The sequence below is a fragment of the Panonychus citri genome, unplaced genomic scaffold (assembly GCF_014898815.1).
Source record: "Panonychus citri isolate SS breed McGregor unplaced genomic scaffold, ASM1489881v1 Contig00046, whole genome shotgun sequence".
Lineage (NCBI taxonomy): Eukaryota > Metazoa > Arthropoda > Arachnida > Trombidiformes > Tetranychidae > Panonychus > Panonychus citri.
In genome coordinates, this window is record NW_026515451.1 from 62,837 (window position 1) to 78,095 (window position 15,259).

Genomic DNA, 15,259 nt, shown 5'->3' on the forward strand with positions numbered 1-15,259 from the left:
TTTAAATCTCTTACAATTTAATATGATTGATTTACTATTACTATTACTATTTAATCAATGTGAAAATTGTGAAATCTAACAAATCACAATAAACACAACACAATTATCGAAGATATTTTCTTGATTATTTTATCATTTACATTTGATTATCTTCAATTGGGAGATCGGAAAATAAACGAATGAGGCGTTAATCGTTAATTGCAAGATAATAAATTGTTTGATTTACTTGATTGCTACACTTCAGATGATTGTTTCTCTTATGAATACTACGATTATGTCTAAATCAATTTGTATTTGTTTTCTTCTTCTCACCAATCTAATTAGTTTAATTGTCTCAGAAAAAGGTTCCTTACCTTTGGTGATTAACACTTGGCCTTTTACCAATGCAACGATTGCGGGTAAGTGACCGGAAATATTTACTTGAAGTAATTGATTGTGATATTTTCTAATTGTAATATTGATTAGCATGGGAAACGATTTACCATGAAGGTGGATCAGCTGTTGATGCCGTCGAAAGAGGATGCTCTCAGTGCGAGGTTGACCAATGCGATGGTACCGTCGGGTGGGGCGGAAGTCCCGATGAAAACGGAGAGACGACACTTGATGCTATGATCATGGATGCGTAAGCTTATTTTTAATTGTTCTGTTGATCAGTCAAATGATTGTTGTACCTTTTCAGGACAACTCATGATATTGGTGCAGTTGGGGCACTTCGAAGGGTCAAACAGGCCATTTCGGTCGCTCGAAAGGTCATGGAAAACACGAATCACACTTTATTGGTCGGAGATCAAGCGACACAATTTGCCCTCTCATTGGGATTTCATGAGACAAGTTTGACTTCAGATAAATCGAGAAAAATTCAAGCCGATTGGATAAATAATTCCTGTCAACCTAATTACTGGATTAATGTTAATCCAGATCCAATGTTACAATGTGGACCTTATCATTTACCACAATCAGATAAACTAATCAAATCAAACACAATTGACAATCCAAATACAATTATCTCATCTTCTGAATCAGAAAGAGGTCATGACACCATTGGGATGATCGTAATTGACTCAAATGGACTGATATCAACGGGCACTTCGACTAATGGACTGAGTCACAAAATCCCTGGGTAAGATTAACTCTCTCAATCTAATTGTTGTGATTAAATGTTTTTCCTCTCAATTAATTGATGATCTGTTTTTCCAGTCGTGTCGGTGACTCTCCGATTCCTGGAGCTGGTGCTTATGCCGAAAAGGATGTCGGTGCTGCTGCTGGTACAGGAGACGGTGACATCGCCATGAGATTTGCTCCGGCGTAAGTTAATTGTCCCAAAATCGAGTAAATTAATTTCTCACTAATTAGTCTTATCTTTTAGGTATCAAGCTGTCGTTAATTTAAAACTCGGTATGAGTCCAACAATCGCAGCTAAAGATGCCATTGAACGGATGGCAAATTATTTTCCAAATGCTATGTTAGCTTTAATTGTCGCAAATAATCAAGGAGATTTCGGTTAGTAACCAAATTAAGTTTACTTATTTTAATCTCGATCTAATTGTATCTCGTTTATTTCTAATTGAAAAGGTGCTGCTTGCAATGGAATTGAAACTTTCCCGTTCTCTGTAATTAATCCAAACCAATCAAAAGTAACAGTTTATCGTGTTAATTGTACAAATCCAATCAAACCAAGTCCACACTGAACGTTGGTCAATAAACAGAATCGAGATTGTAATCACCAACGAATCAAAGTCTTCAAAGTTACCAATTAACCCGTTATAATGTGTCCAAAACACTCGATAATTACAATTAAAGTGCAATTTATCCTGGGGCATCATCATAAAAAGAACAACATGATTATGAGTCATTTTTATTTGTGATTATTATTTTTGATTCTCGATTATCTTCAGATTCCAAAAATTCAAATCTGCGTCTCTGAGTTTTTATATTAATACATTCGTTACAAAGAATGGATATCGAATATCGGATAACCGATATTTTGCTTCGATAATTTTCGTTTTTTTTCTGTTCTGTTTTTTTGGCAATTTCAAGTTCAGTTTTGATTTTCTCTTAGTTAATTGTAAATCAATTTGTTTTGATTGATTCATAGTTTAATAGAGAGAGAAAGTGTCTATTCGAATATTGTACAATGGGTGCTGATCCGTTGTTCGAAATGAGAAATGCCTTCTACATTGGTAACTTTCAGAATTGTATCGAATCTTCAATCGCTTCGTCTTCTTGCCATGTACCATTCGGAGAAAGATGTTGACGCTAATGAAGCGGTTTCTTTAAGAATTCAACCTGATGCTGGATTAAGAGTGTTCCATGCTTCAAATTTACCTAATGTTAGTTTGTATGTAATAGCTTCAAATTGTTAGTGAGTTAATCGTTAATGGTTTATGATAATCAGCTAACTGATTATCTAATGATGATTTATCTTGATTGGAGTTAATCAAGGTCGAGAAGCCACCACAGGCATTTAACAAGTGATGGTATAAGAAAAAACAACTTAAACCATTTTACATTGTAAATTGCTCTCAGTTGAATAGTAACCGTTTCGGTGGTAAGATTAACAATTAATAACTAAAATTTGAGTTCTCCAATCGTGACAACAATTAAGTTTCAAATGGATATTTCATTTAAAGGAAAACGAGCCCTTGTAACCGGAGCAGGAAGAGGTAAGTGACTAATTAACTTAATCATGACCATTGATTGTTACAATTTCCAATTACAATTATAACTGATTCCAGGAATTGGACGAGATACAGTTAAGCGTCTTGTTAAATTAGGTGCAAAGGTCGTGGCCTTAAGTAAGACCAAAGAGGGTCTTGAATCACTTAAATTAGAGGTAAATTGTTGAAAATTTCCCGTTAACCTTGAATCCAAACTCACCTGAAGGGGTCAAATAGATTAACCTGTTAACCATTGACCCTTTGTTAGCCTTGACAAGATGACATTCTAGTAAGACAAATATCCATTCAATCAATTTATTAATAGTTACCAGAAATTGAAATTGTTCAATGTGACCTTGCCAATTGGGATGAGACCAAAAAAGCAATATCTTCATTGGATACAATTGATTTGGTTGTTAACAATGCTGCTTATGCTAAATTGGATCCAATTGGTTTGGTTGATGAGGAAACTGTTGACCTGTAAGTGGACAACAATGACCATTGTAATATCACAATTAACTATCTTTTCATTAATAAATAGGCACTTCAACATTAACGTCAAGTCGATCATCAATGTTACCCAAGAAGTGGTGAAAAAATTGAAAGCCCAAGGCAAACCAGGATCAATTGTGAACATCTCAAGCCAAGCGGGAATGGTGGCCTTACAAGACCATGTCGCTTATTGTGCTTCCAAGGGTGCGGTTGATCAGATCACTCGTGTTTCAGCCCTTGAACTTGGTCCATTCGGTATTCGTTGTAATTCAATCAACCCGACGGTCGTTGAAACCGACATGGGTAAAAAAGGCTGGTCTGATCCCGTTAAGCGCAAATGGATGATGGACCGAATTCCGTTGCAGAAATTTGCTTCGGTTGATGATGTGGTCGACTCAATTGTCTTCTTATTAAGTGATAAATCAGCAATGATCAATGGTGTTATATTGCCCATCGATGGTGGATTTACAGCTTGTTAAGCTCGATTACAATCAGTTGATCGTTTTAATTTGATACCAATTAAAGTAGCAATTAATTGATCGTTTTTGTTTTCGCTTCAAAGATTAACTTTTAATTTCATTAAACCATAAATTACAAAACTCCCAGAAAAATTGTTGATTATTAAACAGGATTGCTTTTTTTATGATTGCGAACGATTATTATTAAATCATTAATTATGATCAAATTAATTTACAAAAAAATGTAGATTAGTATTTTTTAGATTTACCTGGTTTACCTAATCCAGTGTCTTTTTTGTTAATCTTTATGTACTCTGGCATATCAGGCGAGGGGATTACGGTTGTTGTGTCCGAATCGTTTGGTGGATTAACACGTAACTATTAATAATATTAATAGAGTAGATTATTAATCAGAGTGATTTTATCGTAATTGTGATTAACTTACCAGAATCCTTTGTTTTTCAGCGCAAGCATATTCGGTCTCATCGATGTCGTTATAACAATCTGACCTTGAATTTTTGGGAACATTTTGGCCTTGATATTCACAGAGTTTATCCAATGGTATCGACTTGACGATCATTTTTTTGAGGTCATCGGGCTTTTCTTGGGGACAATAGAAAACTTTTGGTGTTTTAATATCAAAGACGATGCTTTTCCTCATCATGTCTCCCTTGACCACCACCCCAAGGGTCAGTGCAATTGCAACAATCAACTTGACACCTTTAAAAGAGACAAAGAAATGACAATTATAATTTGAACCAAATGGTCAGTTAATCTTACCCATTATTTGGATGAATGAAGTGAGGTGAATGTTTAATCACTGATACAAATGATCAACTTAATTGTTACACAGACTTTGAATTATTGGAACTGAATTAAAAGTAAGAGACAAAGATGATTGTGTATTTCCATCTTCTTGATTCGGATTAAGTAAACCGGTTTAAATCTAATTGTTCATTTTTAGCTTCTTCTTTTCTTGGATAATCTTTTTTTCTCTTTTCATGGTTATCCGGTTCTCGTTAATTGTTGTTTCATGAGAATCAGGTACAATATAACTATTAACAGTTTTCACTTGAGAATGAAAAAATTTAATGATCTTATTATCATCAATCCAATTGTCACAAACATTTTAACTCTCATCATATATTTCCGATGCATTATGAGTTATTGTTTAAAAAAAGGTTCGAAAACAAAAGGTTCCCCGTTCTCTGTAATTAATCAAACCAATTGAAAGTAACAACTTATCGTGTTAATTGTACAAATCCAATCAAACCAAGTCCACACTGAACGTTGGTCAATAAACAGAATCGAGATTGTAATCACCAACGAATCAAAGTCTTCAAAGTTACCAATTAACCCGTTATAATGTGTCCAAAACACTCGATAATTTAATTGTAATCAATTAAAGTGCAATTTATCCTTGGGCATCATCATAAAAAGAACAACAAATTCCAAATCGGTGTCTCTGAGTTTTTATACATTCGTTTGACAATTATTTTCTTTTCTTTGTGTATAATATTGATTGGAATTATAAGTTCCTCATATTCACAACAATTTACCCGTTAAACCCTTTGATTCATTTGATGGAACTTCCATTTTCTCTAAATACAATTTTAAGGTCACCACGGCCTGGGACAGGGTTAGGAACATACAATGTGCACATTTTAAACAATTAAAAGAAGGTGAAAAGGAATTAATTTGATGATAAACTGTCGATCGACACTAAGTTAGTGTCCAATTAATTTAGATGAAAGAATCGATATCGAATATCGGATAGCCGATATATTGTATCGATTATTTTTCGGTTTTTGTTTTTTTCTGTTCTGTTTTGTTGGCAGTTTGATTTTCTCTTTGTTTATTGTTAATTAATTAATTTGTTTTTGATTTGTTTTGATTAATTCATAGTTTAATAGAGAGAGAAAGTGTCTATTCGAATATTGTACAATGGGTGCTGATCCGTTGTTCGAAATGAGAAATGCCTTCTACATTGGTAACTTTCAGAATTGTATCAATGAAGCTCTCAAATGCAAAGTGAATTCTGAAGAAAAAGATATTCTCATGTATCGTTCTTATATTGCTCAGAAAAAGTATGGTGTTGTTCTGGATGGAATCACCTCAACAGCCTCATCGAATCTTCAATCGCTTCGTCTTCTTGCCATGTACCATTCAGAGAAAGATGTTGATGCTAAGGCTTCAATTGCTGAGAAAATTTTCTCAATGGCAAATTTTGCTATGAATTCGGAAAATGGTGAAGATTATGTTAAACTGTTGGTCGCTGCTATTGTTCATTGTAATGAAGCGGTTTCTTTAAGAATTCAACCTGATGCTGGATTAAGAGTATTACATGCTTCCGATCATATTGAATGTATTGCTATGATGCTTCAAATTTACCTAATGTTGGATCGGGTTGACCTTGCACGTAAAGAATTGAAAAAGATGCAAGAGAAAGATGAAGAAGCCACTTTAACCCAACTCGCTCAAGCCTGGATCAATATCTATGTTGGTGGGGAAAAGTTTCAAGAGGCTTATTACATTTATCAAGAATTGTCCGATAAATATGGACCAACTCCTCTTCTTTTGAATGGAATCGCTGTTGCCCAAATTGGCCAAGGAAAATATGAGGAAGTTGAATCCATTTTACAACAAGCACTCGAAAAGGATAACAACAATCCGGAAACATTGATCAATCTAATTCATGTTTCTCATCAACTTGGAAAACCACCTGAGGTTTGCAATCGATTCCTCAGTCAACTCAAAGATTCCAACAGCAAACATCCTTATGTTAGTGATCTCACATCAAAGGAAAATGAATTTGAAAGGCTGACAAAACAATACACTTTACAATTTGAATGAATTTCCAAGATAAATCCAGCAATCAATCAACAAAAATCAACAACAACAACAACAACAACATAATTCAAATTTAATTTCCTATTCACATTCTGCTGATTTGTTTGATTCTTTTGTATTTCAAGTTTTTTTTTTCTAATTGTCAAGAAAGATTTTACAATCTATTCTCATGCTACAATTAAGCAACACTTGAATTTCAACAGATTCTAATTCAACAATCAGAGAGATCATTTTCTTAAAAATATCGGAAAGTAACATAAAATTAAATTGATTGTAATAATCAATGATGATGCCACCATCTTCAATTAATCCAACCATCGCCTCCACTAATAACCAAGTCACTGAAAGAACGGAAAACAACAATTAATTGATTACAATCTGAATCTTTTCTTTTTCTAATTATCTATTCTGAATGATTAACATAACTTTTTATATTTTAATTGCGGAGAATATTTTTCTTTTTTGTTTAAATCAGTTCATAGTTAAATGTAACTCACGATAAATCAAAATGAGTTGAACTAAAAATTAAGATCAATCAACTAAATTGTTACCAAATCAAATTAATCTTAATAGTCTTTGATTTTAGCTGTTTTATCTTGGAATTAAATTAACTAAGGAATCGTTTAATTGTAACAAAAAAATCTCTTTTCCATCTAAATGATTAACTAAATTCCAGTGAATATGTTAACATTAGATGATTAATTCTTACAATTTAATTTTACAACAAAAATCTGTAACAATTAATGAATTAAAACTTATATTTGAAAAGTGTAACTTTAATTGTCTCATTTGACTAACAATTTATCAATGAAAACTGAGATGAAATTTATAGTTAATTGTTGTAACCAATCAAATCTTATTGCTGATTAAATTACTTTTAATCAGTTAACCTGATTGTTGATTCAAGGTGATCATCTCATTGTGTTTAACTAATCACAGTTGTCAATTTAATGAATTAGTGATTCAATTGTTGGGAATATAATTAAGGACAAATTAAATCCAATGAAGTTTATTAAATTTGATTGAATGAAAGTTAAACAATTAGTTTGATGATTTGTGGGGAAAATGTTTGATAATTAATATGACAATTGAAAGCACTTTGTAGATACAAATCAGATATTTAATCTGATTACAATTAAGGCAATTAAGTATGATAGAAATTAAATTGTTGATGATTAACATTGTACTAAATTAATTAATGAAAATTTTGAGCTAATCAAAAAAACTGTTTTGTCAATCTATTGATATAAAAATTTGATCAAAATAATATTAATAATACATTTACAAAAATGAAAAAATTGACAATTAAAGTTAAAAAGTGATTAAGTGATGAGTCAAGATGAACAATTAGTACTAATTGTCAATTTGTAATTGAGAAATATCACAAAAAGTGAGTCTTAAGTTTAACAATTAAAAAAAACACGAAAAAAGGCCAATTGATTGTGACCATAAATTGATTGTCAAATTGATTAATCAGTTAATTCTTGAACGGCTTCAGAATATCCTTTTAATTTAGCGTATCTTAAGGCCGTTTTGCCGTCGGAATCTTTTATCATTTTATCGGCACCTTTTTCCAACAGAAGACGAATGATCTTAGTCTGGTCATTTAGAACTGCCAAATGAAGGGGTGTCCGTCCCAATGATCCTTTCGCGTTGATTGGTGACCCACAATTAAGAAGCGTTTGAACAATTATCGCGTTTCCTTGAGAGCAAGCAAAGTGCAACGGAGTATCATTTTTCTTGTCTCTAACTGCGACATTGGCCTTTCGAGTCAAAAGGAGCTCCAGTGTTTCAAGGTGTTCGTTTATTGTGGCCATGTGAAGAGCGGAATTAGTTTTGTCCTTTTTGGGATTAATTCGAGCTCCTTTATCGAGGAGCAGTTCAATGATCGGCACATGACCCATGGCCGCAGCTAAATTCAATGCGCTGTCACCATTTTTATCTCGTGAATTGATGTTGGTTTTATGGCTCAGTAGCAAGTTCAACACTTCGACTGACCCATTGTAAGCGGCCTCGTGAATGGGTCGACGTTTAAGTTTATTTTTAACATCGGGTGTCGCTCCATAATCAAGGAGAATCCGAACCGTTTCCATGTGACCTTTATGAGCGGCCAAATGTAAAGGTGTATCTTTCTCAGAGTCAACCATATTGACCTGTCCACCTTTAACAACCAAATGGTCAACAACCTCAGTGAACCCATTAAAAGCCGCTTTGTGAATGGGTGTTTGTTTCCGTTCATTTCTAACATTGACCTGAGCTCCACTGAAAGTCAACAGTTGAACTAACTTCAAATGGCCCAGTGAAGAGGCAATAATTAGAGGAGTATTTTTTTCATTATCTTTCACCTCTAGATCAATTCCCTCGAGGAGAATCAGTTGTCGAAGTGTCTCCTCATGACCCGAAAAACAGGCCACATGAAGCGCATTTCGACCTTCAGAGTTTTTATACTTTAAATTTGCTCCTTTGGACAATAAAAATTTAACAGCTTCCGCTTTTCCAGCTCGAGCAGCATAATGCAAAGGTGTGTTTCCATCGGTATCGATCATGTCAACGGCCACTCTTTGGGAAAGATGCAAAGCGATCACTTCGACCACTCCTCTTGCAGCCGCTTCATGAATGGTCAATGGTTCAAGTGACTTTCGTCTATCGAGTGTTTCGTTTATTATCTTTGTCGAATCGCAATCATCAATGGTTTTCGAGTTATTATTATCTTCATCGGAGAAAATTTTATAATTGTTGTCCACGATTGAACAACTACTATCGGGTGTAGGCCATCGACCTGATTCAGTTCGATAGAGCGATTCTCTTCTAGATTCGATCTTTTCAAAATATTCTGTTACAAATGAGACTTTTCTTCGACCAGTATAACCGTTCGGCGGTGAATTTGGACTACGAACCAACTTGTTATCATATCGAATCTCGTCATCTGATTTCATTCTGAGGTGCAAATTCAACAGCCGAGACAACGGATCTCGGCGTTGAATTAATTTGACCAAAGGTGAGGTAGTCGACTGGTCACTTTCCTTTTTAAAAAGACAATTATCTTCCTTTTTATCAGTGAAATTCGCACTGGTCTTCGTTTCGATTACTTTTTCTTTCGTTTCCTTTTCCTGTTGCTCTTCAATTTCTTCCTCTTCATCAGCCTCTTCAACTCTTTTCATTTTCTCTTGATAATTTAACTTCATTGACACAAAAGGTTGAACATGAGATGCGATCATCGTTGACGGCGAAATCAATGAAGGTGTTGATTCGTAGTTAATTGCTCTGGATTCATTCAATTGTTCACCATCAAGATCGTTTGTCATCTGATCTTCCAACAGGCTCTCAATGAATTGATTGTTTAATTTTTTGGCCAAACAAAGAGGAGTTAATCCTTCACTATTTTTAATATTCAAATTAATTTTGAATTGTTGCTCATTGGAAGTTGATTGATTAGTATAATGGTTGATGAAACATTGAACAATTGACTCGTTCCCTGTAGTTATAGCCAAATGAAGTGGAGTTTGATTATATGTTTCAACGGCTCCATCAACAGCTGATGTGTAATTATCATCAAAATTAGTAATTGGTAAAGTTAAACAATTAGAATCAGCCCCTGAGAGGAAAAACAATCAAAAACAAGAACAATTAACACAATTAAAATGCTCAAGTTACTATTAATTGTTAAGAGAGTCGAGAAACTAATTCAAATTACCAATAACTCAATCAATAAACAATGGGGATTGATTAATTGATTTGAATAAAATAAAGCAAATTAATCGAGAAGTTCACAATCAAGTGAAAAACGATATCGTTTGAAACAATTACAATTGTTAAATTAGTAAATTCTGTTATTAAAACAAAGTGTATCAGCTGAAAATATCATCTAACAGTTAATATTAACAGTAGAATTGTTTAAATCGTGAAAATTAACTCAAGGAATTGAAAAGATAATTAAATTATTTCACAATTAAATTACGATCGTTTTTTTATCGTTGGAAGAAAAGAAATCAACTAAACAATGTCTTAAATTGTTGATTGTGGATCAAACTGCTTGGAGCCAATAACAAGAATCATCATTTAGAATGAATCTGGTTTAGGTAATCAAATATAGATACTAATTTAAAATGACCTTCGAAACAGGTAAGTGAATGAAAAAAGAGTTAAAACTAATCATTAGAAGCCTTAAATCATTCAGGTAATCAAATAAACAGAGAAATCAACTGAACTGTGTAATTTTTGTTTCTTGTATTGATGAAAATTCATCAACAAGGAAAAAAAAAGGATTAGAATCAAATTGAATTGACACTCAAGAATCGTGGAAACGAATGAAATTTCATCTCATTATTTACAATCTATTGAAATTGTAGACAATCAAGTTTAATGTTCCACGATTAATGAAGACAATTAAGATTGATAATAAAGTTCTAACAATTGGAAATGTAATTTAGACCAATAAGATTTAAAGTAGAAAAGAAAAGTGTTAAATTGCTGTTAGTTGATCGCATTTAATTGTTGCAAGGATTCATATAAATGGTTAGGCAATTACTTACCTTTATTTAAAAGATATTCAACTATAGCCAATTGTCCATGAATGACCGCTAAATGAAGTGGACTTTTCCCTTGGAAATTAAGCCGATCAATGGGTTCACCAAGGTCTACCAAACATTTAACTGCCTCCGGGTTTCCCTGTTCAATGGCAACATCGAGTAAGGATTTCTTTGTGTACCTGAACATTGATCCATAGTAAAGGGACACAATATGAATGGCCGATGTTAACAGGTTATCCTTGGATTCTGAGGCTTTCCGATTTCAAGAGGAACAAAATTTCAACAAATCCGATGCAGAAAAAGGTAATGACCGGATTATTAAGATTCCAGCGAAATGAAAATGCGAAATGAAAACACACCAAACAATTTCATTTCAGATTAAACAAGGAACCAGATATGAATCAGAACAATCACCCAAGACCATCGGCATCAAAACCAGAGAGGAAATAATTGTCCAACAATTAAGATTTTAATTTGTAAACCAGAAAAAAACATCCAAAGGAGAAAGTGTTGAGTTGTAAAAACAAATGGAAAGAGGGAAAAATATATAAGAAAGAACAATAAATTATTCGGTAAACAATATAATCGGACAAGAAATTAAAGGTACTTTGTTGATTAATAATGTACCTTGACAGTGGTAATGAAAATGTTATAGAAAACAAGGAAAAATATTGAATTAAATTGTTGAAAAAACGGGGAAACAATCAAATGATTTAAACTTTTGCAGAAACAAAGACTTACCCGAAACATTGACCAACAGAGTTAACAGGAATCTCGCTGCGTAGATCATAAATCTATCTGCCATCCATGATAAATTCGAATTTATATCATCATAAGTAACCATATTTGATTATCATTTTGAACAATTTAAATCAATCAATATTCCTGATTGATTTAATGAAAACATTTTCATACAAATAAAAATGAAAAGTGAAAACAAGTTTTCAAGGCGGAGCTTCAACTCGACCGCCGATTATCCCAAACTGACACCTGACGGATTGTTAACCAACTAAATTCGCAATTAATGATTAACAATTAATCAAAATGATCAGATGATTTGTTAACATCACTCGTTGATTCAGTTGATTAATTCATCCATACGGCTACTATTTGAGTTGATTGTTCGAAATGCTTAATAATTAGTCACAATTATCAACGAATAGTTTGAGTTGATTTGTTGATTCAGTTCTGATTTAGCTTGAAATTTAAATTTCTCATCTGACAGATTTGATTAGTGGCTGAATAACTGACACCTTAGCTTTAATTGCAAATTTGATTGAAAGTTGATTGATAAATATGAAAACTGTAAAATTAACTTAATCTGATTTGTGTTAAATTAAAAGTTGATTAGTTGATTTTTACTAATTATTGTTGATTTAATCATTGAATCAATATTCATCTTGTCAAACTGGATTTGATTTGATATCATTAACTGTTATCAAGAAAATAATTGATTTCTTATTAGATAATAATTATTACATTGTATTAATTAATTTGTAAATTCTAGTGATCAATATAATTAAATAAATTTAACGTTCCTTCAGGATGATTAACTAATTTTGACCAAATTACCTTTTGTATTAATTTGTTAATTGTGGACATACAACTTGGTGGGTCTTCATTTTTTGCTTCAATGAAATGATTGGTCACAATTAAATTAATTCAAATGACTTTTTAATTAATATTTACAATTGATGATTACAAATTAATATTGATAAAATTAAATCACTTCAATTAATCATTGATAGTTGATCAACAATGGCAAGGGATTTGATGATGATGATGATGACAAGAGGACTGGAAAATAATCAATTTTGATTGCTGTTGATGATTGTTACGATAAAATCATTAGCTAAATTAATTGATTAGCTAAAAGTTAACTAACAATTAAATTGATGATTAAATCAAATGTATAAATTGTAAAAACCTAAAGGATTTTGATCAAAATTATATTACAAAGACCTAATCCTTGATATTTTTGATGATTAAAAGATGATACAAATTGTGATGAAAATGTTACAATTAATTAAATTGCAATTTTGCATAATTAAAATAAGTGAGTTAATTAATTTTTGGCACTGGAAGAGGTTTCAAAAATTGATTTAGTCTTTTTTCCAGTCACTTGTTTCATAAACAAAAAATAATTGATATCCTTAATTAAGATGGATGGTAATTAATTAACTATCCTGATTAAGGTTCTCCAACTGATTAAATTAAATTACAATTCAGTTGTTTTACCATCACGGGTCAATAGGGTTCGTCCATCAGTAAACATTGGTGAGCGATTGTCATCTCTAGATGAATGAAAAAGAGAAACGGACAATTAGTTAATTTTGATTGATTGTTGTCCATCACTAATTACTTACAATAATTTATAATAAAGTGGCGTTTTTAGATTTGATTTAAGGCCTTCATTGGATGAAGATGAACCTGAACTTTCGGGTCTACTGGTTGACCTTGATGAAGAAGATTTATCATTGACGGTGCTTGTAACGGTACTTGGTGAGTGATTATTGTAAGCTCGAGATCTCGGCATGTAGGATACATTGGACATTAGATCTCGAACTGAGATGAGACCTCGAAGGGAGGTTTTATCGCTTTCCAATGGTGTTGAAGATGAAGATGAGGATGAGTGAGTTGATGAAGAAAGATGATGACCATTGTAACCACCGCGTTCTATTCCTCGGCCGCCCATTTCGTCGTCAATTTTCATGTCCATGTGAAGAACTTGAGTTTCATATTGTTTACCATTATTGGCGAGGATTGATGAGCTTGTCACAGTTTCGGCGGTATAAATGGGATCGTAAAGTCGAGGTGGTGCCGGTGACATCATAACTCGTTTAACTTTACCCCCACCAGGCTTGGAAATAGTTGATCCGGTGGTTGGGGCGGATGAACTTTTTGAACTAGATCCACATTGGTAAACGATTCCCGCACAGCCACAGACTGCGATCGCAGCAGCTAAGACAATTAGTCCAAGTCCTAAATTGTTTATATCGGAATTCATTGGAATTGGGACAACTGCAGCCGTTGAAACAATTATTGGTACATAGGGAGATCGAACTGTCAAAGTTGAACTGGCCAATCCAAGGCCTGAAGTTAACGCTTGAATCAGTGAGTATTTAATTTTAACATCAGACAAAATTGATTCAATCTTTGGATCATCAGTTGGTAAAATTTTCAATGTCGAAGGGTCAATCAAGTGGATCCAAATATCTGTCCCGGTTACATCTGATTCAATTGTATGGTTTCGTTGGATTTTCAGTGACTCAGCCTTTTCCCAGCCCGTTATCAGGCCAGTTCGGTCTTGAATTATTTGTAAAAATTGCTCCTTTGATTCTTGAGCACGACCAGTTGAAGTATCACGAAGTACGAAGATAAGTCGGTGTTTATCTTCAATCAGATTAACAATGACCTCAGAAGATTCAGAAAGTGAGGACGATTGAAGCTGTGGATTATCACGGACAATAACCTCAAGTCGAAGCGGTAACTGGCTTGGAGGAATATCTTCCATGGGGCGAGAGGTTCTTAATATTCCCGAACCAGGTTCAATTTTGAATCGACCCTGAGGATCCGAGGAAGGAATCAGTGAGTAAGTGATAATACCATTAGCAATTGAATCGGAATCAGTTGCTTTCAATTGAGCTACTTGAGAATCAGCTGGTGCATCAGATGAAATGGCGGCAATGTAACGATCGCGAGTAAGGTGTGAATACCGACCAGGGACATGGAAAACAGGCTTATTATCGTTAACATCCATAACATTGATAACAATTTGCGTCATCAATCTTGAGAATCCAGCTAAACCGGCGATACTATTTAATCGCAAGGTCAACATGTAACGTGATTGATGTTCATAGTCGAGTGGCTCTTTAATACGAATCTCACAATCTTGATTACTATTTTCAACGATACTGAATTTATCCTCATCATTACCGGAAATTATTTCACAGGTAAAAGTGAAATGACTTCGAGGTTTATTCATGATTGGTAATGTTTTAACTATGGTGCTACTGGGAGTGTTTTCGTCAATTTCAACACTGGAAAAGAGGAAGACAGGAATTAGTTTATCATTAAATTCTTAACAAATTAATTAACTTACGTATATTTAGAATCGGCAAAACCAAGACCAGGATCAGGGGAAGGGGTCGCAATGTGATCCACAAACACGGTTAATGTTGCTGAAGCGGATAAAGATGGACTTCCATTGTCACGAGCTATAATATCGATCTAAACAATTGACGAAAGATTAAGATAGTTAATTATATTAAAA

The 15,259-nt window shown here is 33.4% G+C and overlaps 6 protein-coding genes across 8 annotated transcripts; 3 read left to right on the forward strand and 3 right to left on the reverse strand.

Moving 5' to 3' along the window:
• Positions 1-215: 215 nt before the first annotated feature.
• On the forward strand, positions 216-1,839 carry LOC128398185 (N(4)-(Beta-N-acetylglucosaminyl)-L-asparaginase-like). Its single transcript, XM_053359014.1, has 6 exons — positions 216-398; positions 466-622; positions 680-1,120; positions 1,198-1,305; positions 1,367-1,500; positions 1,573-1,839. Exons 1-6 carry the CDS (start codon positions 245-247, stop codon positions 1,686-1,688), a joined length of 1,110 nt encoding a protein of 369 aa, XP_053214989.1. The 5' UTR covers positions 216-244; the 3' UTR covers positions 1,689-1,839.
• A 579-nt stretch (positions 1,840-2,418) lies between these two features.
• On the forward strand, positions 2,419-3,760 carry LOC128398188 (L-xylulose reductase-like). Its single transcript, XM_053359018.1, has 4 exons — positions 2,419-2,663; positions 2,736-2,833; positions 2,983-3,137; positions 3,199-3,760. The coding sequence occupies exons 1-4, from the start codon at positions 2,612-2,614 to the stop codon at positions 3,626-3,628; spliced, it is 735 nt and encodes a 244-aa protein (XP_053214993.1). The 5' UTR covers positions 2,419-2,611; the 3' UTR covers positions 3,629-3,760.
• An 84-nt stretch (positions 3,761-3,844) lies between these two features.
• Positions 3,845-4,789, reverse strand: LOC128398190 (uncharacterized). The gene is made up of 3 exons (XM_053359020.1): positions 4,388-4,789; positions 4,053-4,327; positions 3,845-3,985 (listed from the first exon to the last, which is right to left on the reverse strand). Exons 1-3 carry the CDS (start codon positions 4,389-4,391, stop codon positions 3,857-3,859), a joined length of 408 nt encoding a protein of 135 aa, XP_053214995.1. The 5' UTR covers positions 4,392-4,789; the 3' UTR covers positions 3,845-3,856.
• Positions 4,790-5,411: 622 nt separating this feature from the next.
• On the forward strand, positions 5,412-7,231 carry LOC128398187 (coatomer subunit epsilon-like). Its single transcript, XM_053359016.1, has one exon. The coding sequence runs from the start codon at positions 5,552-5,554 to the stop codon at positions 6,458-6,460; it is 909 nt and encodes a 302-aa protein (XP_053214991.1). The 5' UTR covers positions 5,412-5,551; the 3' UTR covers positions 6,461-7,231.
• Positions 7,232-7,670: 439 nt separating this feature from the next.
• On the reverse strand, positions 7,671-11,898 carry LOC128398178 (serine/threonine-protein phosphatase 6 regulatory ankyrin repeat subunit B-like). Of its 3 annotated transcripts, none has more exons than XM_053359006.1 (3): positions 11,728-11,898; positions 10,990-11,232; positions 7,671-10,052 (listed from the first exon to the last, which is right to left on the reverse strand). In XM_053359006.1, the coding sequence occupies exons 1-3, from the start codon at positions 11,828-11,830 to the stop codon at positions 7,927-7,929; spliced, it is 2,472 nt and encodes an 823-aa protein (XP_053214981.1). In that variant the 5' UTR covers positions 11,831-11,898; the 3' UTR covers positions 7,671-7,926. The 3 variants fall into 3 exon arrangements, with proteins under 3 accessions (XP_053214981.1, XP_053214982.1, XP_053214979.1); XM_053359007.1 differs by having other exon boundaries at positions 7,671-9,992; positions 10,990-11,238; XM_053359004.1 differs by having other exon boundaries at positions 10,990-11,238.
• A 745-nt stretch (positions 11,899-12,643) lies between these two features.
• Positions 12,644-15,216, reverse strand: LOC128398198 (cadherin-99C-like; the record flags this gene model as incomplete). Its single annotated transcript, XM_053359027.1, has 3 exons — positions 12,644-13,280; positions 13,353-15,026; positions 15,089-15,216. Coding segments are annotated over 3 exons (1,878 nt in total), but the record flags the coding sequence as incomplete, so codon positions are not given.
• Positions 15,217-15,259: the final 43 nt, after the last annotated feature.

Bases quoted from the DNA above. Each gene is read 5' to 3' on its own strand.
- LOC128398185 (XM_053359014.1), top strand. From the start codon at position 245: ATGATTGTTTCTCTTATGAATACTACGATTATGTCTAAATCAATTTGT. The intron at 399-465 runs GTAAGTGACCGG...AATATTGATTAG, and splicing joins TACCAATGCAACGATTGCGG to CATGGGAAACGATTTACCAT. The intron at 1,501-1,572 runs GTTAGTAACCAA...CTAATTGAAAAG, and splicing joins AAATAATCAAGGAGATTTCG to GTGCTGCTTGCAATGGAATT.
- LOC128398188 (XM_053359018.1), top strand. From the start codon at position 2,612: ATGGATATTTCATTTAAAGGAAAACGAGCCCTTGTAACCGGAGCAGGA. The intron at 2,664-2,735 runs GTAAGTGACTAA...AACTGATTCCAG, and splicing joins TGTAACCGGAGCAGGAAGAG to GAATTGGACGAGATACAGTT. The intron at 3,138-3,198 runs GTAAGTGGACAA...ATTAATAAATAG, and splicing joins GATGAGGAAACTGTTGACCT to GCACTTCAACATTAACGTCA.
- LOC128398190 (XM_053359020.1), bottom strand. The intron at 3,986-4,052 runs GTAAGTTAATCA...TATTATTAATAG, and splicing joins CTGAAAAACAAAGGATTCTG to TTACGTGTTAATCCACCAAA.
- LOC128398187 (XM_053359016.1), top strand. From the start codon at position 5,552: ATGGGTGCTGATCCGTTGTTCGAAATGAGAAATGCCTTCTACATTGGT.
- LOC128398178 (XM_053359004.1), bottom strand. From the start codon at position 11,830: ATGGTTACTTATGATGATATAAATTCGAATTTATCATGGATGGCAGAT. The intron at 11,239-11,727 runs GTAAGTCTTTGT...GAAATCGGAAAG, and splicing joins TCTGTTGGTCAATGTTTCGG to CCTCAGAATCCAAGGATAAC. The intron at 10,053-10,989 runs GTAAGTAATTGC...TTTTCCTCTCAG, and splicing joins TGAATATCTTTTAAATAAAG to GGGCTGATTCTAATTGTTTA.